The 24,723-nt window shown below is 39.0% G+C and overlaps 1 protein-coding gene across 6 annotated transcripts in view; it reads left to right on the top strand.

Annotated features, from left to right (window-relative positions):
- Spata17 (spermatogenesis associated 17) overlaps positions 1-24,723 on the top strand; it is a 195,474-nt gene that overhangs the window by 130,165 nt on the left and 40,586 nt on the right. For all 6 annotated transcript variants that reach the window (XR_015450762.1, XM_004867388.4, XM_087209870.1 and 3 more), the window contains one exon: positions 4,745-4,880. Coding sequence is in view for 5 of the 6 variants with exons in the window: in XM_004867388.4 (XP_004867445.1) it covers positions 4,745-4,880 (136 nt within the window). In the remaining variant the exon portion in view is untranslated. The remainder of the gene's footprint in view (positions 1-4,744; positions 4,881-24,723) is intronic.

Genomic DNA, 24,723 nt, shown 5'->3' with positions numbered 1-24,723 from the left:
GCCAAGGAAACAATAGCATCTTGAAGGCCCTCATTAGGTAGTTGTTACAAAGCAAACTATTACTTGAGCACGTTTAATTACTCAAATATTAAATTAGTAAAATTCATAATATTTTATTTGCTATACTGTGATCTCATTGCATTACATTCTCTCATTTATAAAGCATAGAAGTTTGAAACTTGAAAATTAAATAATTTTATACCCACTCTAAGGCAATGGAAAAGTGTTTCTTTTTCTTTTCCCACATGAAAAGGTGAATGTGTTGGTAGTCACTTGTGAAAGACTTCCATATTGATTTTATCATTCACAAATAAGAAAGCTCTTCCAGTGAAGGCCAGACGTGGCTCAGCACGGAGGATGGCCTGGCGTGTGAGGCTGCAGCACGGAGTGGAGGGAGGAATGTGCCTATGGCCACCTTGCAGTCCACAGTGTTTGCAGCCTTCCCAACGCTGTGTCCACCTTGTGCTTACTCAGGAAGGAACCAGCACAGAGCCCTTGTGATGGCTCCCGGGCTTAGCAACCATGTGTGTAGCTGGGATAACACCCAAGAGATGTTGAGCAGTTCCTATTTTTACCTAATAAAATCTGACTTTTCTTCAAGCCCAGGTTAGATGCTGTCCTCAGCACTGATCTTGGACTCTTGTTTTGTCTGTATCGTAGAACTTCACTACCTCCCCTTATGTAATTGTAGTTATTTATCTTCATTCTCCAGTTACATTTTAAGAATCTTCAGGTGGGGCATCTGCTTACTTACCTTCTTTCAAGCACACAGTGTGCCTCACAATGTATCAGACAGATTACTTATGTAAGACATATCTGGTGGATTTAAATAACCATGAATCAAATCACCAACCCTTGTGTTAGTCAACTTTCCACCACTGTAACATAATACCCTCAATAATCAACTTAAAAAGATGAAAGGTTTATTGACACTCACAGTTGGAGAGGTCTCAGTCCATGGTCTGTTAGCCCATTGCAGTTGGGACTGAGGCAGCATGTTATGGTGGGAGTGCGTGGTGGAGGAAGCCCTTACCTTATGGCCAGGCACATCCCCTTTAAGGATATGTCCTGGAGACCTACAGCCTCCCACTGGGCTCTGTCTGCTAAAGGTCCCACCACCTTCCGATAGCACCACGGTGAGGAATAAGCTTTAAACACATGGGCCTATGGTGGATGTTCTTCCTTTCATCTTCTTTATTCAGCCCATGGAGAAAGAGGGTTGTGATAGGTCTCCTGAGGGACCATTTCTAGAAAGTTTCTCTGGCCCTCTCAGGATTTAGATAAAAAGGTGTCACTGCGGCTTTGCTCCCTGTGAGAAGAATCCTGGGAGGGGTCTCTTTTTCCTCATACTGACCACTGGGAGAGAGGAAGCCCATTCTCCCCAGGAAGCAACTGTGCTTTCTCAGCATAGCTCTGACTTTTGCTTGCAGTTAGGGCACAGAGGGTGGGTGTAAGAGCAGTGCTCAGATTAGAGAGCCTTGGCTTCAAAAGCTCTGGTATAAATTTTGGGAGAAACTCACAGTAGCCCACTGATTCTTCTGTCTTTAGTCTAGACAAAAAGACATATTTGTATGCTCCTGAATAGCTCTTCGAAGAATTTATTGCAGGCTGCAGCCCAATTCCTAACTTGTAATAAAACGTCCCTTTATCCTGCTTTTTGCTTAGTGTGTGTATCGTACTGGAAGCCCCTTACAGAGAGGGGCCTGATCTATGACCTGTTTGGTGTCTGAGACCTGTTCCATAGTCATGAATCTTAATATCAATAAATCAGCACCACCATGGCCAATTTTGAAATAATCCACCTAAGACACAATCTATTGTGGCTTGGATAACTACCCTATTGGGCAGTCCGAATTCATGTCTATGTAAAAATAAAGAAAAATGCTTTGCAATGTATAAAGATCTGTAATATATTACTACACATATTCTGTATAATAGGGTATCTCATCTCCACTCTAAGGCTTTTCTGATCTACTTTGCTTCCTTCAAAATAACTCAATTTTGTAGCTATGTTGAACCCTTTTTTCTGCCTTCAGAACTCATTTTTATACCCTAACTCAACTCCAATCTGGGTAAATGTTGTTTTCTTTTCTAAAACAGCCTCCACCACTTCCTAAGTTGATGAACTCTGTTGTGCTTCCATACTCAGCTCTGGTGGAGAAATTATTTGTCCTGCCTCCCCTCCAACTCCCTGCCAGGAACCCCCCATCCCCACATGCATGAACAAACATAAAACTTCCTCTAGTGCACACATTCATCACATAACTTATGACGTTCTACTTGTGAGTTTGTTTCATACTGAAGCCCTATTCTAAGGTCAATTCCATTTAAATATGGTGGGTCTTCTATCATTACATTGCTGTATTTTTCAAAGTGGCCAGTATGTAAAAGCACTTCATTTAATGTAGTCTATTCAGTGGATATTTAGACAATAGAGAATTGGTAAGGTGGGTAGTGTATGGTCAGCATCCTGGGGGCAGGAGCCCTGAGGCACAGGGCTAGGGCGGGGGAGAAAAGACAGAAAAGCAAATAGCCTTGATGGGATGGCAGGTGGGTCAGGAGAAGACTGAACAGATCAAGTGCACTCTGAGAAGCTTGACAGCTAGGTTGAAGAATTTAGGCTTGAATCAATAAGTGATAGAAGTTTACAACCTGAATATTTGAATTGACCATCAGTGAAATAAATGGGCTGTGGAAAACTGAGAATTGTGAGTAGTAGGACTAAATGAAAAGGAAGACAATGAAAGTTAAAAGGAAAAAGAGCTGAGTGATTCGTTGATATTATTTGGAAAGTTGCATTACATACCTTAATGCTCGATCTATAAAGACTTTAAACTCTATTTAAAATAGTCCTCTAATCCTTGAAGCTAAGTTGACAAGATATATGAGAAAATTTTGATACATGGTAATGGTTCAATAAATATTTGCTGAATCTCAACCTTAGGTCTTTCAAGTCAGAATTTCAAAATATTTTTCTCATCAGAATTTTGCCACTTTGTATTTTTTTTCATGTCCAAGAGTTTGTATATATATTCCCTTTTTAAAATCTAGCTCTGTGTTGATAACCATAATTTCTTCGATTATATTCATTAGACGTTTCTGAGTTCGCTTTGCTTTTCTACATTACAAAGAAAATTGTGAAAGTCGGTTCCCTCTGTGTTTTCTTTTATGCTTAGGTTTGTGTCTCCCTTTTATGTTGATTCTCCAAATCTGCATATAATAGGAGAGTCTAAATAATCAGGTCAAAAGCCGTGTGTGAGTGGCTGTTTGACTGGACCAGGCTTTATCGCGCGGTGATGCAGCCTTGTATTCAAGCCCTCTCCAAGGGCGGGCGATTTTCTGGGAACTCTGTCTTTTGAGAAGGTAGAACCCATCTTCTGAAGGGTGAGGGGCAGCTGCTGGCTCTCTCGGGGTGTGAGGGGCAGAGCAGGGAGAGTGTAGCAGCGGGGCTGAGGCCGGAGTCCCATCCGGGACCGCCTGGGAGCAGAGCCCCAGTGTAAACCGATCTGAGGACAGGCCGTCCGTCCCGTGCGTGTGTGTGCGTGGTGCGTGGGCCTGCTGGCTCTCTCTGTAAGCATCTAACCTCCTGGCCCGCCCCTCCCGCAGTGCCTGTAGCTTCCCTTCCTGTGCTTTCCTGGTCTGCAGGACAAGGTGCTTCCTTTGGCTTCGGCACCTGACTTTGAGCTTCCCCCACTCCTCTCCACCAGCGATGGGCCTGCCTTCTTCCCAGCTGCCGAGACTTGGCTGTTTTCTTCATCCGTTCTTTCGCCTTTGGTTCTCTTTCTTCTTAAGGGTTTACAACTTTTTTTATTCATTTATCATTATTCTACTGGATTCAGGTGAGGGATTTCAGCAATTCCCCATGTTATAATAAAAGCACATCCACAATTTTAGATGTTCTGTGAGTTTGTATGGGTTTTGAAAGTGTGGTCTTTTCTGCTGACCATATCAAAGGTAGTCATAATGATGCTAATAATGATTAGTGCAACAAGGGACTTCTACTTTTGGTTGTATTTTTATCGCCACCATTATTAAAGGACACTTGTTCCTTACAGCTGCCGTGTTAAATGTTTTATATCTATAATATTACATATATAAAATATAGATGTTATATATAAAGTATTATATATAAAATAATATATGATATAAAATACTATGTGTTATATACATAATATTATAAATGTTCCTCCTAACAACCCTGTAAAACTCACATAGGCCAAGTGACCTGGTAACAGAACACGGCCAATAATGGCCAGGGCGAAGCTGAGATGTGAGTGAGGTTTGGGATGATTCAAAACCTCCATTTTTCATAGTTTCTGTCCATTTTTAGGGTGGTTGAAGATTTGAAGAAAACACATTATAATGAGAACTGCTTCTACTGGTTGCTTTCTTGTTTCTTTTGAGAGGATGATAGTTTAAATGAAGAATATTTTGCTTATGTGATGGATTTTGAGTAAATTGACATCTTTGATTTGTAAATTAATCATTCCACGTTGTCTGTATTTACAATATATTTGAAATTCATGCAGATTCCACAAGGGCAGTTGCAGTGTCTTGATTTGCTGAACAGGAAATGGAGATTCATCCAGTCGCGCACAGGCAGTGTCCGGGCTGGGAATGGAGTCCAGGCATTCTGACTCTACACTACCCGGTGCTTTCACAACACCAGCTCTCCAGAGCCTTAGTTTTTAGAATCAAGTGTCTTAGAAACTGAATTAAGAAAATTACTTGAATATCATTTCAGGTTTCTGCCATTTTCTTCCCACCATAAAAAAGAAAAGTACATGCCATCCCTGTTTTCCTCAAGCAAGTACGACCCCATTTCCTGCAGAAAACAAGGCTTCCGGAGTGAAAACCCGGGGAAATGGATCTGTGACAAGGTGAGCTAACAAAACACGGGAAATGGAGCTCCTTTCAAAGGGTTAAAAAATATGCACTGATTACAGCAAATATGAATATTCTTGTTACAATTAAAACCTTCCTGGTCACAAAATTATATATAGCTACTTTATTAAAGATGGTACGACTGACCTATGTTAAAGAGAGATTTAAATCACTTTTCCATTATTGTTATTCTTGCGTCTTTCCTGTTCACGTGCCCCTTGACTGGGGCATGGACTTGGCCTCTGGCATGGTGTCAGGGTGGCAGTGCCTGAGTGTGAAGAGAATGGGGGTGACTCTCAGGCATGGAGACCAGCGCATGGGTGGTCACTCTCACTCTGCATCAATGTGTGCGTACAGCTTGGTGTTACCTGAAATAAGGCCACTCAGATCTTACTTCTGCGTGGAATCAAAACGGTCAAACACAGAAGTAGAGAGCAGAGTGGTGGTTACCAGGGACCTGGAGCTAGGGTAGGGAGAGTCTCTCTGCACGGGCTTTGCCCCCGGGCTTTCTGAAAGAGTGTCCCTGACCTGCAGGCCCTGCATGGGGTCATCCTACCCTCCGCAGCCTGAGCCTTGAAAACCAAGAAGGAAACAATTTTGCCCTCTGTACCTGTGGTGGAAGTGGCAGCCCCAGGGACTTCCAAATTGGCGGTAGGGTCATTCCTGCCTTCCTTGTAGAACAGTGGGCCAGTTGTACAGAATCCAGGGAGTCCCATGGGCCACCTTCATTCTGTCCAGATCCTCAGTCCTGTAGTTCACATGGGCAGCGTCGTTGCTGCTGTAATCCTGTCTCCACGCCTGGCGTCTGCTGACATGGCTGATGAAGTCCCTGCATTGTGCTCACTATATTTTTACCATCTATTAGTCAAAAATGTTAGTAGGCACTGAGAATAAGGGGATGAATAAAATACCATGTCACATGTTCATTTAGCAAATGTTTTTGTGTTCTTAACTCAACATCACTCACAATTTTTTATATGATGTCATTTAAACTCAAGTATTTCCTTAAAGTTATTTCCTGTCTCCCACAAAGTCACATTGAGAGTTACATTTCAGAATGTGAATTCTGGGGGCTCACAGTTCCATCCTGACTTTGTGACATACATGTATGTACACAGCACAGTAAGTGTGCGTTACGTATGTGTGCATATGCGTACACGTAATGTGATTTTGTCTTTGTGCTGTCCACATAGATGGGGGAAACTTTGACAGTTAAACAAAAAAGGAAACCATATCATAGTCCAAGAACATCTTAGAATAGTTTCTGTTTCTTAAAAACATCTAGTGTGAGCATCATTTCACTGTTACAGTCTTTCAAATCCTATCATTCATTTTGTAATATTTTATATCTACACCTTTTAGATTTACCTTTTCTTGGCTTGGATTAAAACTTTCGATAGGCCTATGATGAGTCAGTGAGGAAAGTAGTGAAGACAAATGCTCCTTACCCGTATTGAGAATTCAATAAGGGCTTTAGAATTAAGAACATTAGGAAGGAAGCAAATTATTATTTCTTACCTGATTTCAGGATATTTTAAACCTCTTAAATTAAAAAAAAAGTCTGAATTGGTAAAACACCAAGATACCATGTGATAGGAGATCAAAAAGGGAAAATTCTTACAGCAGACTCTGTAGCTTATTTATAGCAGAATGTACACGGATGCAGTGAAAGGGGACTGGCTTTCTAGATGGGATTTGGGCTTCTGAGCTGCCAGTGCCCCCGACGTGGGGCTCTGTTCATCTCTTGTCAGTGAAGAGCCGTTGATTTGCACAGTACTTTCCAGAGAGGATTTTAGGATCCTTATTAGAAGTCAAATACAAAGAGGGCATGATGCAGAAATAAAAACAAAGGAAAATTATCTTAGATGAGAAGAGTTTATATGCACACACAATGAAGGGGAGCCATTAACATGGAGGTCAGCAGTTTAGGAATTCCAGCCTTTGACTGGCCAGGACGAAGAGCAACACAAACAACAGGCAAACCCTCATTACCCCAGAGGAAGAAACTTAGACCCGCAAGGAAAATGTGACCATTCTTTCTTATAAGGACAATGTAATATTGGATTGCAAAAATGGGTACAGTGTGCTTGGGGCTAATGGGGAGAGTTTGGAATGGAATCTTTTTTTCTTTTATAACCACTAAGTAGTTTTTTAAAATGTCTTCTAAACCACTAGCAATTTCATGGGAGGAGGAATATATACAGTGAGTATTTTGATCCAATTCACCCTTGGTTCCAAGACAGTTTTAAAAAAATATTTATTTTAAAAAATTTTTAATAAATCATAGGCTCTCCTTAACCCTACCAAAAATGTAGAAAATACTAAATACAAATTTACATATCTCCCTCCCTCCAAGCCTTCCTTTCTTCTTTCTTCCTTGTTTTTCCCATCTTCTCATCTCTTCAAAAAACATATTAAATAAGCAAATTATCCCTCTGTGTGGCCAAACTTGGAAAGTGGAGACCATAAGTTATTTCTTATTAGTGGATTAAAGATAGTCTCAGGGAGACTAGAGCTATTAGGTTCAAAAGGACTGAAGGGAGATAGGACTGCCGTGGATTCATGGTGGCTGCATGGGGAGAGGGAGGCGTCAGCCACCCTGAACTGTGTGCGATTCAGCTGCCTGCACTAGACTGATCTCAGCTGAGAAATGGCTCCATTGACTCTATTTGGCTCCCATTCTCTGATTTTTCTACTTTGTTTCAAAACTGTTTACGTGAAGAATTTACTGTCTCTTTTATTATCTTTAAACATGGAAGTTATAGCTTGCAGAAGATTCGTTAGCCAGTTATGTTAAAGGCTATCCTTTAGCAGAAAATAAAATATGAATTCAAAATTCTTTGTCTAATCACACTTACATTAAATAAATATCAAACATTTAATTTTCCTCTTATTCTTAATGCTATCAATCTGGAGTACAATGTAAAGAAATCACAAAAATCAGAAAAGTGAGAATGAATCATGCAGGTTTTGCTAAAACTATGCAAGTCAATGACAATAACATAAATATATAATTTTTCTTTAACAAAGTGGAAATGAATAATAAAATCATGTACATGTTTTAGTCATATTTCTTTGATCTACCTGCAAGCTTCTTCCATTAAATTGTTTGATTCTGCCTTTGTTTTAAATGGTCAAACTTTTGAGTTCAGGTTAAAACTTTGTATTTATAAATTCTTTATTATACTGATTTCAACATGAAAAATAGGTGTGAAATTAAATAAGGAGAACCTACCAGTCAGTCACAATTACTTTAATCTATTTGAGTAGTCTAAAAGAATTGGACAATAAAAAATTCAGTGTACTAAAAACATTCTTTGGGTTGTCAAGACATTCACATATGTTCATATTTACTGAAGCAGAAATGATACTCTTAGCCTTTTATGTGAATTGGAATGAATTTCCATATGCATTTGAGTCAACTGATTTTAGTGGAACCATTTCATATTTTCCCTTGTTTACAAAATTCAGGAAGAGACTTTTAGGATGGAGCCTTTCCATTGATAGGGCCTTTCCTTGTATCCCTTATTATGGGTGAATTACAGCGGTCCAGCTGTCCTCTCCCATTATCTTCACATGCATTTTAGTTCTAAGCAGGATTTTATAAGCTACAAAGCATAAAAATATCCAGGACTCCAAAGAATTAATTTAGAGAACCTAAGCATATTGCACAGAACATAAAGTTGACCTTTCCTGTCTACCGCTTTTGGAATAGAGTGGGATGTGGAACACATCATAGACTTAATGTGGCACATCGTTGTCTGCAGAAACTTGGGTGGGGCTGTGACTGCTGCCCAAGGCACCCAGCAACTGAATCTGCTGTCACCAGCATCCTGATAGTAATGAACATTCAGCTTAACGGCCGTGATTATGATTATCATAATTGATGTGCAAATGCGGTGTGTGGGGATCATTACAGCTGAACTACACAGCAGAGAAACATGCCTCGGCTATGGGCAATTCCACTTTTATGCATTGATTGGGATAAAATATGCCTTTCTATTTCAATAGACCAGCTTCATGCAATTTTAAGACTCTTTCGGTCCATGGTGATTGATGATTATGCACTTGCTGAAAAACAGCCCCTTACAGTTGTTTGTTTTGTCTTGTTTCATTTCATTAGTGAATGTAAACAATTAAATAATTAGGCATAATTGAACAAAAATATTTTGCTTAGGAGAATGGCTGATGTGTGTAGAGAATCGGATTTAGTCAACTTCCATTTTCTTAGGGACAGCTAACGTTCCTTGCAGGTCATAGGTAATGCCAGGTGTTTTTAGGCATTCAACAAATACAGTGCCTGCTGTCGATCTGGCACTAGGCCAGGCATCATGGATGTCATCTTGAGCAAAAGCAAACATGGCTTTTGCTCCCACTGGCCATACAGTTTGCTGGAAATAATAGAAATTATGCTCCAAAGAAAGGGCCCCAGATCTGTAAGATTGAAAAGCAAAGAACTTTTTTTTTCCTGGGAGTCTGGAGGAACTTCAGGAAATGATGCTTCCCCTGAGATGGGAGACATGGTCGTCAGGAACTAGACTCTGCGTGTGCCTGTGTGTGCGTGGGCAGGGTATGTACGTGTGTGTGTGTTTAGTGAGTGAGTGGATGAGCCTCTGAACAGAGGCATCAAAGTGCCAAACACCTGTGATTGTGCAGAGCACACACCTCCATCCCCAAGGAGCATGAACTTTCCAGTTTCAAGAAACTACAAAGAGGTTACAAAGGCTACAAGTGAGAGTGTGGGAGCGAAGATACTGAACAGCAAGACTGGGGGGTAAGCCAGGAATGGAACCCACAGATAAACTCCAGGCCACCTTAAAAATTTTGGCCTTTATTCTAGGAGACGTGAGGGGGTTCAACCAAAGATTAAAATGATGAGATGTGTGCTTTGAAATGCTCCCTCGGGTAAAGTATGAATAATGGATTTAGAGAGGTCAAAATGAATGGGGCAGAGACCAGTTCATGCAGTGGTCTAGGTAGATCGAATGGAAATTCGTTCAAGAACAATGGCAGTGGATTGGGAGAGATATACATTGATTCAGAAATATTAAAAATACAGACCACCTCATGTTAAAAGTTGAGACTGGATTGCATATGATGGAATAACAAGAGGAAAGCTTAGTAATTACTTATGATTTTCTGCAGGGGGAGACAAATTTATTGTGTTGTTACTCATTTAGACTGGGAGAAAGAAAGGGGCAGAATTGGGGGCAACCATAGAGAATAGAATTTGAGTTCCTTCTTGGACACATTAGCGTTTGGGATGACATTGACTTATCCAATCAGAAATGCCAAATTGAAAGCTGAAGATAAAAGTTGTTGCATGGAACTACTGCCTTGACTAGTGTTACAAAATCAAGTGCATTTGCTCTATTAAAAACTGATTGAAACCGTGACAGTGAGTAGCGTGAGACTACAGAGTAAGTGAAGAGGGTAGGAGCAGTTTTGCAGAATGCCAGTATTCAGCAGCTGTTAGACTAGGCTGAGCCTGTAATGGAGGTAGATAAAACGTGAGGAAAATCGAGAGAATATCTTATAACAGGAGGGTCAAGGAAAGATGATGCAATACGAAGAGAGTGATGAGCCATACCAAATGATGCCATGGACTCAAATAGGACGAGCACTGAACAAGCCCTATAGATTTAGCAAAATGAAGGTCACTGGTTACTTGACAGGAGCTGATTTAACGACAATATGGAGGCTGAGACTAGCTTGGGTTGAGCAGAGAGTGAAAAAATAAAAAGGAGATATGGGGTGTAGATAATAAGGTGAATACGCTGGACTGTGAAAGGGAAAAGAGATCACGCTGGGGGTAGGGAGATGCACCATACTGATCTCTACAGATGAAAGACATGCACCCTGAGTACATTATGCTATGTTGTGTACATATTATTATTTAACCAGTTTCCTGTGGTTTTATATCAGATTTGCACTTTGGAAAGAGTGATGAGGGAGCACCCCGCACCTCCAGCTGTACCCAGTACGCATCTGCTTAGAAATACGCTCCGAGACATTGGAGCAGTGGCTCCCTCAAAGGTCGATGCTGCCAATGGGGCAGCGCATTTCTAGTTGTCACAACTGGGTGTCGGAGGCCAGGAAAGCTCGCGGTTAGAGCCCAGGGATGGCTCAGCTCCCTGCAGTTCCCAGGCTGCACCTCACAACAAGCGAGGTCCGTCTGAATGTCAGCCACTGCTGAGAAACCCTAGGTTAAAGAGTGTACGCGCTTAAGCTTTTCCTCCACTTCGCCAAGTGTCTTCCAGAATCATCACACTGATTGAATTTTCCAGCAGTTTTTGTGAGTTTTCAATCCCTATATTCTCAGGGACACTGAATATTGTTTTATCATCATTAATTTCATAAGCGAAAAAGTCATATGTAAAAACTTACCTGCCTTTGTTAACAACTTATGCTGAAAATATGAGAAGGTATTTGTCGACTTCTTACTCTCTTTAAACTCCATGTTTATTTTTCCCCCATGTTTTGTTTTATGAGTTTGTCTTCTTCATATAGCTTTTCTACTTACGCGGCTTATGGACATACACCATAGGCTCAGGTATAGATTTCTTCTTACCCATCCTGCGTGGGATTCCTTGGGTTCCTTCTGTGTTATCCTTTGCCAAGTTAAGTCTCAGCTGCTATGTCTTCGAGTAATGTTCCTTCCTCCTCTTCCATAGCATTTCCTGGAATTTTAAATTGGAAATCTATGTTATACATCCACTTGGTGATATGTTAATATTTTAACCACTATTTCATTTTTCTCATGGCCAAGTTTTTTTACTTTTTTCCAGCATACTTTCAATAGAAGTATTCTGTATCTCCTTCTTCAGCTGTGTAGCGAGTCCTCTGTTGTTTGTATTCTCATTGACTGTTATTTTTACATAAGAACATTGTTTCATCCGCTTCCGGGTGACCGGCTTAATTTTGATAGTTTCATGCGCAATGTTCACATTTTAAATTTCTCTTTCTTTTTAAATATATAAAATACTTTATATTCGCTATCAATAATTCCTGACCTATTTGTCTCATTTTGAAGTTCGAGTCAGTCATTTCTCACTCATGATGTGATTGACAGTCACCTATTTTCTATTTTGTTAAGTTTTTGCTCGTTTCTACTATTTTTTATTGCCTTAAAGTGTTTGGTCGTGCTTGTTTCTTGGGATTTTATATATGGGGATTCTTTAAAGTCTGATTTAAGGTGCATTTCTTCAGGCGCTTCTTGGTGCTCCCCCTGAGGATCGCCGAGAGCCACATTTGATGTAATGGCTTTATGCAGGCGGTATAAATGCAGGTAGAGATGGCCACAAGGACAAGTTCACGGTGCCGAAGCCCCGGCCAGACTTTCCTCCTTTTCCCTAGGATGAGAAAGGCGGCCTGCTCAGTCCCTCTCCCTCCTTCGCCGAGGACAGCGCAGTTTTCGGGAGCCCTTGTATCACACAGGTTTCCCTGATCTAACTTCCTCCTCTGCTCCAGCCACGGTGCTGAGTTTGGCCGTGTAGCAGGCTTTAGCTTTCTTTTCAATTCTTTCTTCCACACAATCCCCTCATTGTTTTCTCAAAATCGTCTAAGCCTGAAAAAGATCTTAAAATCTTTTATCCAGAATGCTTAGATTAGAGGTATTTTTAATCTTATTTTTTATATGCTAGAATTAAGGTGCTGAAGTTTTCTCTGTCTCCAATATTGGAAATATTTTTGCTAGACAATAACGTCTTTATTAATTTTATAGGATTATCTTAGAAGGGGAATTGTTTTTAACCTAAGATATAAAGTCCTTCTAAATATTAAATATTTATATTTCTTTTGCCATCTCTGTGGTTGTACAAATGAATCTAAAATTTAAAATTTATCCGTTTTTAGCCCTATTTTTAGTATGAATATTAGAAAGGATCTATTTAGAGAGATTGATTAAAAGCTTAATTTGTCTTTATTGACATAAATTCACTTTCTGTGTTATCTAGTTCATGCTTTATCATGAAATGTAAACATTAAAAATTAAATATGTTAAACATCAAATTTGTACCACTTCTAAGGCACTATGTGAAGGTTTACTGCCGAGTCAGATTTGAAATCATAGGTAGCGTTTTGTATCCTTTCGTATCTTGTCTTTGATTTTATATCAAAATATAAAAAGCAGCTCTTAGAAAATTAGTTTTACTAAATCTCCAAGTTGGCACTTTGTATTCTTTTAACCTCTTATAAAAAAGGCAAAGGAAGTCAGTAGCACCAGGGACCCTAACAATGACAGATGCGTCCAATGCTTCTCCTCCTTTTGCCCCACTAGGATCCCTCACCGTTCCTGTACTGGGGGCTGAGCTCTCAGCACCTGGACCCCTGAACTCCACGTCTCCCTTCACTCTGGGAACACAGGGCTTCCTGCCTGACAGCCCATTTGAAAAACAGGGTTCCACTGTGAAAATAATCATTGTTTAATATCCTTAACCAAATATTTTCTAAATTCTGCCTAAAGCCAATGTATTTTCCCTAAAGATGTTCTTCATCCAATTATTTATCTAAGCCTTCATTTTTGTCCTGAGAAGCTACTACCAAGCCACTTTGGGAAGGTCGCAGTTTGCAGTCTCTCTGGGAGATTGATAATTGAGTTAACATTGAATTAATTTGCAAGTTACTTTTTAGGTGACATTATAAGATTAAACGCTGAGGAAGAATTTTAGATCTGCTTGTATGTTAAAATTCTAACCAATATGAATTACTAGAGGACTAGAAAGTGATAACTTGGTAGTCGTGGCAGCAGCTGACTTTCAGAACATTATTAAATATTATAAAAATGCAAAAGTAGTTAAACTGTTTCATCCTGTAGGTTGTGAGGATACGAACGATAACCTTACTTTCTTATTAAGTCTACTCCAGCAGCTATTTGCAAAGGGCTTGCTCACAATAATTGGAATATTTAATAAAATCTAATTTCCCTCTGCTGTAATTCCTTGGTTGGAAAATATGGTCCCTTGACGATGATCAAGGGCTTTGAAGAATAAATGGATTCTAAAGAGAAAATTAGATGGTATTTATTATGCTGTCTAACTAGCAATGCTTTATCATTTGTCTGTTGTGTTATAAATGCCTTACATTCCCTACCTTCTTCATTTAATCATGTAACTTGCCTGTAAGCAGAATTAGAGAAAAGATGTTGCAGTAATGCTCTTTGGTTCTCTCTGCTTATCCCAGAGCCACCTCACACTCAACATGCACCATATAGAATCATCTACGCAGTCAGTCTTATGCCAAATGCGAGGGCAACACACTAGCAGTCTCCTACCCCTTCCTAGGAAAGCTCTCCCTTCCTCTAATTTATGCATTACCAGCTAGTTTAATTGGTATTTGAAAGACCAAAGGCTGATACAAAAATGACATCCTAGTCCAAAAATATGTTTTCCTGTGGTAAATAAAATAAAATTTGTGTGTATGTATTCAATGTGTTGATTTCATTTCTGAGTATGTTTGTGAATAAGTCCATAATTATTTGCCTTAGAGGATTAGAAGCATGTATGTCCAAATTTTTTCATAGCCAACCATCCTACAGCCATATATTAGGAGGATATTTATTATGGCATTGTTGAAGAACAATTAATGTTCACTATATACTTTTTCCTGTATTTTTTAATGTCATGTGTGTGCTTCTTTAAGAAAATTATTTCCATTTTATTTGTCCAAATATTCAGAAGCCACTTGTATTACTAAAATCTGTGAGCCATTTTAAAAGGCTAACATTTTCTTGAAAATAACATTTTTGAAAAAAATAAATAGAATTTGAAACTGTACCTGTTTGAAGCTTTGTCTGCTAATCTCTATGATTTTTGAGACACTGCATATTATTTTGCTAATTGAATTGAGAAATCATCTGTCATCTCAGTTTTGACATCTAATATACATAAACAATGTCAAAGAGTAGAAGCAATCTAATCTGCAAGTACCGATATTCTTCGTAACTCCAATGGCATAATTAAAGAAGTATGACATTCTATGTGTAAAATGTATATTCAGTTCGTGTTCATGGCTAGTGTTACTTAAACTGTAAAATATAGAAAATATTCTAAATCTGTGTAAAAAAAAAACCAGATGACAGAAAGTATTAGATTAAGCCTATTCATGACTAATGATATGCTTTTTCTTTTTATCCTAAAATACTGTTGATAAAATTTCCCACACTCTAACTTTCCTTTATCTCCTTGTTCTGGAATACATAAAAGCTGACGAGAAAAAGGGATCAGAAGTTGCATGAGTTTGTTAAATTGGGAGATTTTGAGGTATCAAATGTTAAATGTTTGGTGTCTTATGAAGAAAATCAGTGTAGAATGTAGGTACTGCATTCATATAAGGTTATGGCTTAGTAGCATTAAAATCAATGGTAGCTTTAACGATTGTTTTTTGGTGACATTCTAACAAAAATAAGGTTCACTTTCCAGAAAGCTTCCTTCTGCTATGGGGCTTATAACATTTCCTAGGCAGTCTATTACTCCATAACAAAGAAGGATGCTTTCAAATATTACCATCTTTGCAATATACAGAGTCCACCAAAAAAAGATGTATACACACTTCAGAAAAAGAAAACCTTGTCTAAGTATTTTAATACTAAATTTATTGAGCCATCTTGAGGTTAATACAAGTTACCTTTGGCCTCCACAGTGACCAGAGGTGCTCAGAGCGGTGGCCATGGGCTTCCAGACGCTTACCAGCGGGCGAGCTGCTGCTCGGGTGACCTTGTCACTGAGATTGCTGCACCCGCATTGTCAGCTTCTTCTCTAAGGGCCGGCAGAGCAGTGGGTTTTCTGCAACCTCCCACATCCTCTAGGGTCCCCACATGAGGGTGGCACCGTCTGCTAACAAAACTTCATACTAGTTTTCCTTTCCTGGAGTGTGTTTACATTTATTGGGCAGACTCTATATATTTAAATTTTCAGTAGTCATTTTTGTTGTTGTTTTTATATATCATGATCTCATGGGAGCCAAACATACTTGGCTTTGTTTCCTGAGCATCATAGCCACAGCGTGTCTTGTGTACACATTTAGGGTTAGTCTGCCCTTGGCCCCTGAGCTGGTGAGTCCTTTCCTGCCCAACCGTGAACCACACCCAGGTATGGGAAGGGTTCCACGGGGTGCCCTGGAGGAGTCCCTGGAGAACCATCTCTCTCAGGTCGAAACTTTCACACGAAAGCAGGCTCAGCCAGGAGAGGTGGTACACTCCTGTTGTCCTTGCATTCTGGGAGACTGAAACAAGTTTGGGCCCAACCTGCAACACAGATTTAGCTAGACCCTGTCCCACAATAGAAATAAATAAATATATACATACATACATAAAGGCTGCAGCACTGCTTTGGGCTGTGATGATTTTCTCTATGACAGTGCAGTCAATACGGGGCAGTGGCACAGGGCAAGCAGTGTGTTGCACAAGTTAATTCCTTGTTGGACAACTGACTATTCAGAGAATCTGACTGAAGCTGTGGACCCTCTCTTCAGCAACCAGTACTGTGGTGGTGAAGTGGTTAATTGTCAGCTTGAGTGGGAACACCCAGCTGAACTGAATCAGCATGGCTCTGGGCGTGGAAGACCCACTTGAAGGAGGATTGTTGTCAGAATGGTATAAAAGGAAAACAGACGCAAGGATTTCAGCTGATTTTCCTTGGAAGAGGTTTGTTGCAGTTGATTTTCCTCAGAGGAGCTTCGGCTGTTCTCCTCCGAGGAGCTCAGGTCTTCACCTTCACCTTGAGCATCCTCTTCTGGCTTTCAGTGAAGATTCTTCAGCTACCAGGACCAGCCTTTTGGCCTGCTGGTGCAGACTCTAGCTTCTAGCACCAACCCTTCGACTTCCCAGTGCCGACCCTTCTGGATCCTTTGGCTTCCTGATGCAGACTTGTACGGGACACTGGCATGGACTCCTTGCCTTTGGCTGGATCCTTTGGATCTCTTGTGAGGACAGATCTTTCACACTCTTCTGCATCTGACTCTGGGCAGCCACTGTAGGCCGATCTTGTAAATTTCTGTGTCCTGCATTAGATCTGATGCAGAGCACGTGCAGTCTTTTGAGGGGTCTTGCCCCAGTGTTGCAAGCTCTTATAAGCACAATGAAAGTATGGACCTACAGATATGTCCCAAATTTGTATATAGTCTTTTATTTCACTTGAAACTACTTTTCTTTACAGATGAAATGAAACAGGAGGGGTTTTTTTTAGTTATGACTCTCGAATGTCATTTTTAATAAAAATGTAAAAATTCATAAATTGCAAGAAATGAAATTGTATAAAAACAAATTTCAGGTAATACTATTATCTTTGGCATTAGATTTTAATTTTTGCTGTAGTGGCAAAAAGAGGCAGAAATAATAATTCACCTGGATATGTAGTGTCGAATGGAATCAGAACTCCAATAACTCACTTTGTGAGAGAATCAGAAGCTGAGGTAAAGGAATATAAGAGTTTTCTAAGAAATCTTTAGATTGGATGTATGCCTTTTCATTTCCTTTATCCTGAAGTCACTGTGGTTATTTGTATTGGAGTCTGCATTCTTGATAAAGTCTGTGACAGCTGAAAGTCATGGATCCCTATATCATTTTAGGGACATTGGAGCAGAAGTAACTTCAGAAGATGTTCAGAAATTTCCACCTATACAGAAATCGACAAGTTGTCATTTTCCACTTCAGCCCTCTAAAACACTTCCTTGAGAATTACAGACTAGATATAATTATCTTCCGCCACTCTTACTTTCTGGAGTAAGAGTTTGTTCAAAAGGACCCCTGACTTTTCAGCACCATGTGTAATGTTTACTGAATAATAACAGTAAGACTGAGTGAGTACTCCAGTCCAGGAATAAATTTCTTCTTATGTTATTCCTCATTATTTTGAAATGTCAACTTCAAATTGAATCCTTATCTTCAAGACTTTCATTTCACATTCTACTTTTCTCACAAAAGCTCCTGTGAAAAGGCCCTGGCTCTGAAGTTGACCATCCTAAAGGAGTATGTAAGGCTCCATTTAGGGCTTTGGGGCAATAATTCATGCCAACATGGAAAGAAATTATCAAGATGGCCATGTAGAACTTTTTCCACAAAACAGCAATACCAGATGTCTCCAAAGATTGTAAATACTCTACTTGGGTACTAAGCTTCAGAACTTTCCTCAAGTCAAGTTGTGCTCAAAAAAAGAACTTTTAATCATTTTAAGGACAACCTGTCAAGTTTCCAAACAGGGCTCACAAAATTGGACTTTTTCTATCATGAAGTCAGTAGGGACAGAGCAACATCTATGAGTTGTCTGCTGTCATGTACATACTAGAGAAATCCCAAGGAAAATGTGGGCCCTCTCGTTCACTCCATGACATGCTGCCAGGTAGCAACTACTTGGGAGCGTTTGAAGTATTAATTTTATTTTCTTCTAAGTCCCAAGGCAACTTCACCCACTATTTTCATTCTACCCAGTCCAATTCCAGTGGTATGTGGCTTCTCTTTGTTGTACAGTAAGATGTTTCCAAGCAGAGGTTTTTGCATGGAACAAACATAGTTTGGGTTGATTTCCAGTCCTTTCAAATCAAGCCAGTCTTTGTGACAAAATGCTACTTTCTCTGAAGTATTTTCATAAAGGATATAATGCTCAAACTACTTATTTTACATGTTCAATAGCAAAATCATCACTATTCAAGAAGTTATTTTCTTTGATACTTTATAATTGAAGTCTCAAGTTTCTCTCTTTGTATCTGACAATAGATGCATAATGAAGCAGTAGTCTAGAATGTTAGGTAGGAATTATTATAGTTATTTGGGATATATCCTCTATTATTTAAAAATTAAGTCAAAGATTAAAAGCAGACATGTAGGCCGGGATTTAGCTCAGTGTTTCTGCCACCTGCCTCTCAAGTGCAAGGTCCTGAGTTCGATTCCAGGTACCAAAAAAAGAAACAAGTTGTATAAAAGCAGACATGTAGAATTGTGGGAGTAAAGCCTTCTTCATTCTGCCATAGGCAGAGATAATCTCTAAAATAGTTTTTGAATAGCAAATGGCTTGACAAACAGAGATTGAAGCTACTTTCTGTGTTCTACAGGGCTACTTAGCACTGCTAAACTCAAGTATTTTAGTTCTGAGTCTGTGTCTTGAGATTTTAGGGAAAAGCAGTTTGATGAGAAGGCTTTGAAAAGCAACAATATGGCTAAATTAACCATAGATTTACTAGTTAACCGTGATCCATATGACCAGGTAGCTATTTATAAGCATGAGCAATATTTAAAATATTTGCTGAATTCACTGCACAAGTACTAAACCGTCAGAATGGGCTCCCTGTAGGGAAAGATCTAATAACTCTAATGGCGAAACTGTGGCTGGACTGTGGAGAAATATGTGATGATGCTTCTGTCAGTAGTTATTTACTGAGAAGTAAGGAACACATTTCTATGCATCAAGGCTGACTCTGGGGTTAAAATACTTTCCTAAAGTACAATTAATTCCACCCATTTCTTGTTATTATCATTAATTTGGCTAGGAGAAAAATTATGTTTGTAGCCCACATTATATTTCTGTTGGATAGTACTGTCCTAAAAGATACGTTTGCCGAAATATTTGAGATGGAAGGAACTTGATTTTAGTAGAATCTATGAAAACTCTTCCTCTAAAAACTCAGAGAAGTATTTTTCTCTGATGTCGTTATGTTTCTTCACTAAAACTTTTCCATTCTGGTGTTGTAGTAGAACCCAAAATACCATCAGTTTCTTTAACTGTAATTGTTTCTTCCACATTTCTTTAAGTTAGTCCTTCTAGTTCACTTGGTATAGGCCAAAGAAGTACTTTTAAAAAAAAAAGATAGAAAAATAGGAATTTAAAAAAATATGTAATGAAAATAATTAAATAATAGTAAATCCATGGGAATTTCAAAGTGAAGACTTTTGTGTAATTTTTAATGAGGTTTTCCTTTGGTATATGCTATGGATTTTAGATCAGCTTTGCCTGCGGCCAAGACTAAAAGAAAATACTGTTCTAAGAAAATTTCATAAAGTCCCCTTCCTACCATCTTTTAAGTAGATTTCATGAATTAATGTTCTGAAAAGTCAGGGTGTGTGCTTCTTAATCCGGGGATAAGTTTATAATATTATCCTTCTAAATGTAAGTGAAATTACTTAGACAGTTGATAAACATGTTTGAAGGATGTCATTATGTAATTGCAGAGATACATGAAATCGCAGTTTTGCTGGCATAAGTAAAGAAGCTATAACTTGGGGCAAAGTACGTTAACCAAATCTCTCAATATTTCAGAGGCTATTTTAAAATTCTAATATAAGTAAATAGAAGTGACTCCTGGACCCAGGAAGCAGGAAGAAAAATCAATCAAAAAACACCCTGGATATTAAAACAGACTTTGTGCTCTACTGTGAAGCTGCCTGATTGAGTAGGGCAGTGTCAACCATGTCTTTCTTCTGATGCTAAAAGTAATGCACATGGACAGAGTGACAATCACGCCACAGCCTCCCATCAGCAGTAATTAATCCTTCAGTTAACAGAGACTAGAAAAGCCTCTCATCAGCCTCTTCTGAGGACTGAGGGACGCTGTGTTTTGATGTTTGCATTCTGAGGAAAATTGTCCCCACCAGTTCCAACAACCTGAAACACCAGGCTAATTAAGGCAGCTAATGAAGTGTGTGGAATGGTCACAGCTTGTCATGAAACTGTTCCTTCCGCTTGGATTAGGGTTTCATCAATCACTTTTTAAAACTGATCCAGAATTGCTTCTGCCCGGTGCTTGGCATTTTTAATGCTGTTTCTGTAATTGGTTTTTTCCCAAAGCTTAAGACTGTTTTTTGAAATATTACAGTCTGGGGACAGGACTTGCAAACTCTAGTTTATAAAAAAAATTTATTATTAGTGATATCAGCTGATCAAGTGGTTGAAAGCTAATACAAGGACCACCAAAATAAAATTTGATATAGTGTTTCAATCCTGCTGAAGGTAGCAATAAAGCATATCTATGTATATCATTATGTTTTTCAAATGTATACATAATACAACATAGGAAAATCATCGTTGGTGGTTAGGTGGATAAAATCCCACCAAGACTTCTATGAAATTGATACATAGATGCCCGCTTATTTTTAGGGGATGACAGCTCTTCATTTTATAAAGTGTATTAGATGTACCCATTTTGCATTGAGCCAGACATTTTGAAGCATTAAGGCCAGAGGAGTGTGTGTGTATGTGTATTTTTTATTGATTTTCCCTTCTGTTTTGTGTAATCCTGGTTTGAGAAAACCTTGTTTAAGGGTCCCGTCTTACCTAAAACAGGGAGTCGGTCAAATTGTATGGCTACATACAATTTCTGTATGATTAAATCACACTTTCCATTAGCAAGAGTTAGTCAGTAGTAACCCTGAGCACTGGCTCTGTGCAGAGTACTGCCTCAATCCGTCAGGCAAGTCAGCAGGGCTGATTTGTTAAGTCCCTCTAGTACAGACATGTCCTTTAAAAGGATAAGAAAAAGACCTAGATTTGCTAGTGCTGTTTCCTTTGGAGGGTACAAAAGCAGCAAAGCTTCTGAACAGCCCAACTCTTTCCCTTTTTATTGATAGTCACCTCACTTATGATTGTGTTTATTAAATGGACATGTGTAAAATGTATACTATCATTTTTTTTTTTTTTTGATACCTGGGATCGAACTCGGGACCTTCCACTTGCGAGGCAGGCGGTGGAACCACTGAGCTAAATCCCCGGCTATACTATCATTTTTAATCATCTAAACTAACGGAGAACATTGAAACTATCATCTCCTCTCATACATTTTAAACTAAGAGTAAGGAAAAATTAATCACTTTCAAAAGTTGACCTATTGACCATTACTTTCTCTTATTGTAGGCCAGCTTCTAAGATTTTATAAATTCTTTTCAGCTATTTGGAAGATTTATTTGTAATGATACTGTTATAGAATGTCAAGCTAAAAGCCATACTAAAAATAATTCAGCTGTACTTAATGAGTTAAGAAAAAAAAAAAAATATATATACAGAAAATATAAAAGTGTGTTGCTTTTGATTTTTTAAGTAAATATTCTTTGGGTTTTTATGATTTATTTTATAGTAGAATACTTATTTTTATGTTTGGGTGATAAAATCTTTCACTTAATTATATAATATTTATCATGAAGCATTTACACATAATGTACAGAAATTGAATTGAAATAAAATATGGAATAAAGTTCCTAAATATATTTTGTTACTTTCTTTTTTTTTAGTCAAATATTAAAGTATTTTCAAGGATAAAGAAGAGGAATTTAGGGATGCCAAAGAGATAATGAAGGCAGTGTGTGCCTCGTATTTTCTTAGTTTAAGATGTATGTAAGTCGAGTCACACTTTGTGTTTTGCTTAGGGTTCAGAGGAACAGGATGCGTATTTAGTAGGCAGGCTCACGAGAGGAGAGGCGGGAGAGCCCGCAGTGGCCGTCTGCCGGTTGGAGAGCAGGAGGATCCTGTACCACTCAGCTCAGGAAGCTGGAAGCCGCAGCACAAGAGGAATCAAGGCTGCGCGCCAGCCCAAGAGCAGAGGCCTGCGAGCTCCCTGGAGAGTCACTGCTAGGTGCCTGTGTTGGAAAACCGAAGAAACTGGAGCCTGAGGTCTTTGTCTTGTGGTAGCAAAAAGCAACCCTGCTCAAGCAGAATGAAACTTTTCAAACCAGGCCAACTTCCTCTTTCTTTTCCTTTTATTCCATCCAGGCTATAGGCCTATTGGATTGTAGTGCCAAAATCAGGGCAGAGCTTCCCTCTCAGTTTGCTAGCCTACAAGCCAGTCGTCTCTGGACACAGCCACAGACACCCCAAAGCTTGATGGATTCACTAGTCAATTCTTTAAAATATTTAAGGAATAAAGAATTTTCATGAGTTCTTCTTAAAAATAGAAAAAGATGGAATACTACTCTAATTTCTTGGCAAAGAAATAGTTCCCGACTACCTTTTATTCGATACCTAAGGCTTATGGTATATGTCGTGATGTGACCTTTTTCATTCACAATGAATAACAATGAATGTTTTCTTATTGATGTTACTAGGGGATCTTTCAATTTCATCAAGCTTCATAGAGCTGAATTTTGGCTTTATTTTTATGACTTAGTGATCATTTGCTGTTTCTTTACTATCTACTCTTACGGGTTTTTTTTTTTCAGCTTTTTTGATTTGCTGCTATTTTTGTTATTCTTGAGATTTATACCGAGATAATTTACTTGAATCTTTTTTTTTTCTTTTGTGGTCCTGGGTGCTAAACCCAGGGCCTTCACACTAAGCTACATCTATAGCCCTTGTTATTTATTTATGTTTGAAAGGGGTCTTATGAATCCATAAGTTGCCCAGGTTGGGCTTGAACTTCATCGTTTCCTATATATTCCTATAAGCCCATGCGTTTCTCTTATATATTTGGTGACATTCTACTCCAGTGATAGCAAACCTTTTAGAGCTTTCAATAATACAAACAGCTCACTGTAGCATGTGTGCTGTGCTTTTGCCACCACTGTAGAGTCTACACCTCTTCATCCTGGATTCCAAAATGCTTTGTTTTTTAATTAAACAAATTAAATACTATACTATATAGAAATATATATTATATATTATATATAATATAATATATAATATATAATATGTAGAAATACTATACTGATACTATACTGAAAATACTATACTATACTGATACTATACTGAAATATATAATATATAATATATAGAAATACTATACTGATTCATATCTTGCTTACAAGTATGTTATTGAAGTTTATAACATTTGGAAGTTTCCTAGTTATATTTTTTGTCTGTTTACTAGTTGAAATCCTCTGTGGTGAAGAATACATTCTGATTTTAGTCCCCTGAAATTTCATGAGAAATTGCTTGGCACAGGGTCTGGTCAATTTGGGTGCATTCAGTTTCCTGAATTTTGTCAAGTGTTCAAATCTCCTACATCTTTCCTTACCTACTGTTGGAGATCATACTGCTATCACTGATACCAACATTATTGAATCTTCTTCCTGGATATTAAAATGAATTATTTCTTTGATGCATGGGATGCAGCATGAAGTCTTCACCTAAACAGAGCATTGGCGGTGCATGTCCTGAGACCCCAAATCTCTGGACAGTGTGCAGTGTCCCTCAGTATCAGCACCGAGGGTCAATAAACTCTTCTTCAAAGGCCCAGAGAGTAAATTTTAGGTTTCATGCCCTCCAGTCTACATTCCACTACTCACCTCTGCTCTTGTAACACAAAGCAACCATAGACAATACATAATCGCATAGACATGGTTATATCCCAATAAAACTTTATTTATGAGTTAAGCAGTGGGCTGTAGTAGCCTGTGGCCCTTCACTTGCCAATCCCTCTTCTATATTCATAGAAGCTGAAATTTATAGCTGGGTACAAGGCTTCCTGAAACAAAAACTACACTTATTAGCCACCTTTTAAGGATAATTATAGTCCTGTGGCTAAGTCCTCAAAAGTAGAACGTAAGTAAAACTGTGAGTCAGTTTCTGGGAAGTTTTTATCAAGACTGTTCCCCATGTTAATAAATATGATGGGTTGGAGGGAAGCTGAAAGCAGAACTCTTACCAGAAGAACTGTACAAGTGTGTAAATTCACCCAACACAGTTCCATGGGCGCTTGTGGGAGAGGCCCGTCTCCAAGATCGGAGACTTTATTCCTCTCAGTGAAAGCAGTGGGAGTTTCGCCATAGTGGGGCAGTACCCTGAGCCGTAGACCCCAGGTGAGGCGACAGCCTGCACAGGTGGCATGCGCCTGGACAGCAACCTGAATGCAGGGCATCTTCACAGCAAGCCCTACGAAAGCCCACCCTGCCCAAAGACAGGCCAGGTGCATCCAAGACCTGTGTCG

The sequence above is a fragment of the Heterocephalus glaber genome, unplaced genomic scaffold (genome assembly GCF_053883595.1).
Source record: "Heterocephalus glaber isolate CG9 unplaced genomic scaffold, H.glaber_assembly_v1.0 deba00001067, whole genome shotgun sequence".
NCBI lineage: Eukaryota > Metazoa > Chordata > Mammalia > Rodentia > Bathyergidae > Heterocephalus > Heterocephalus glaber.
The sequence above is the reverse complement of the archived record's forward strand: the minus strand, read 5'-3'. Positions and strand labels throughout refer to the sequence as shown.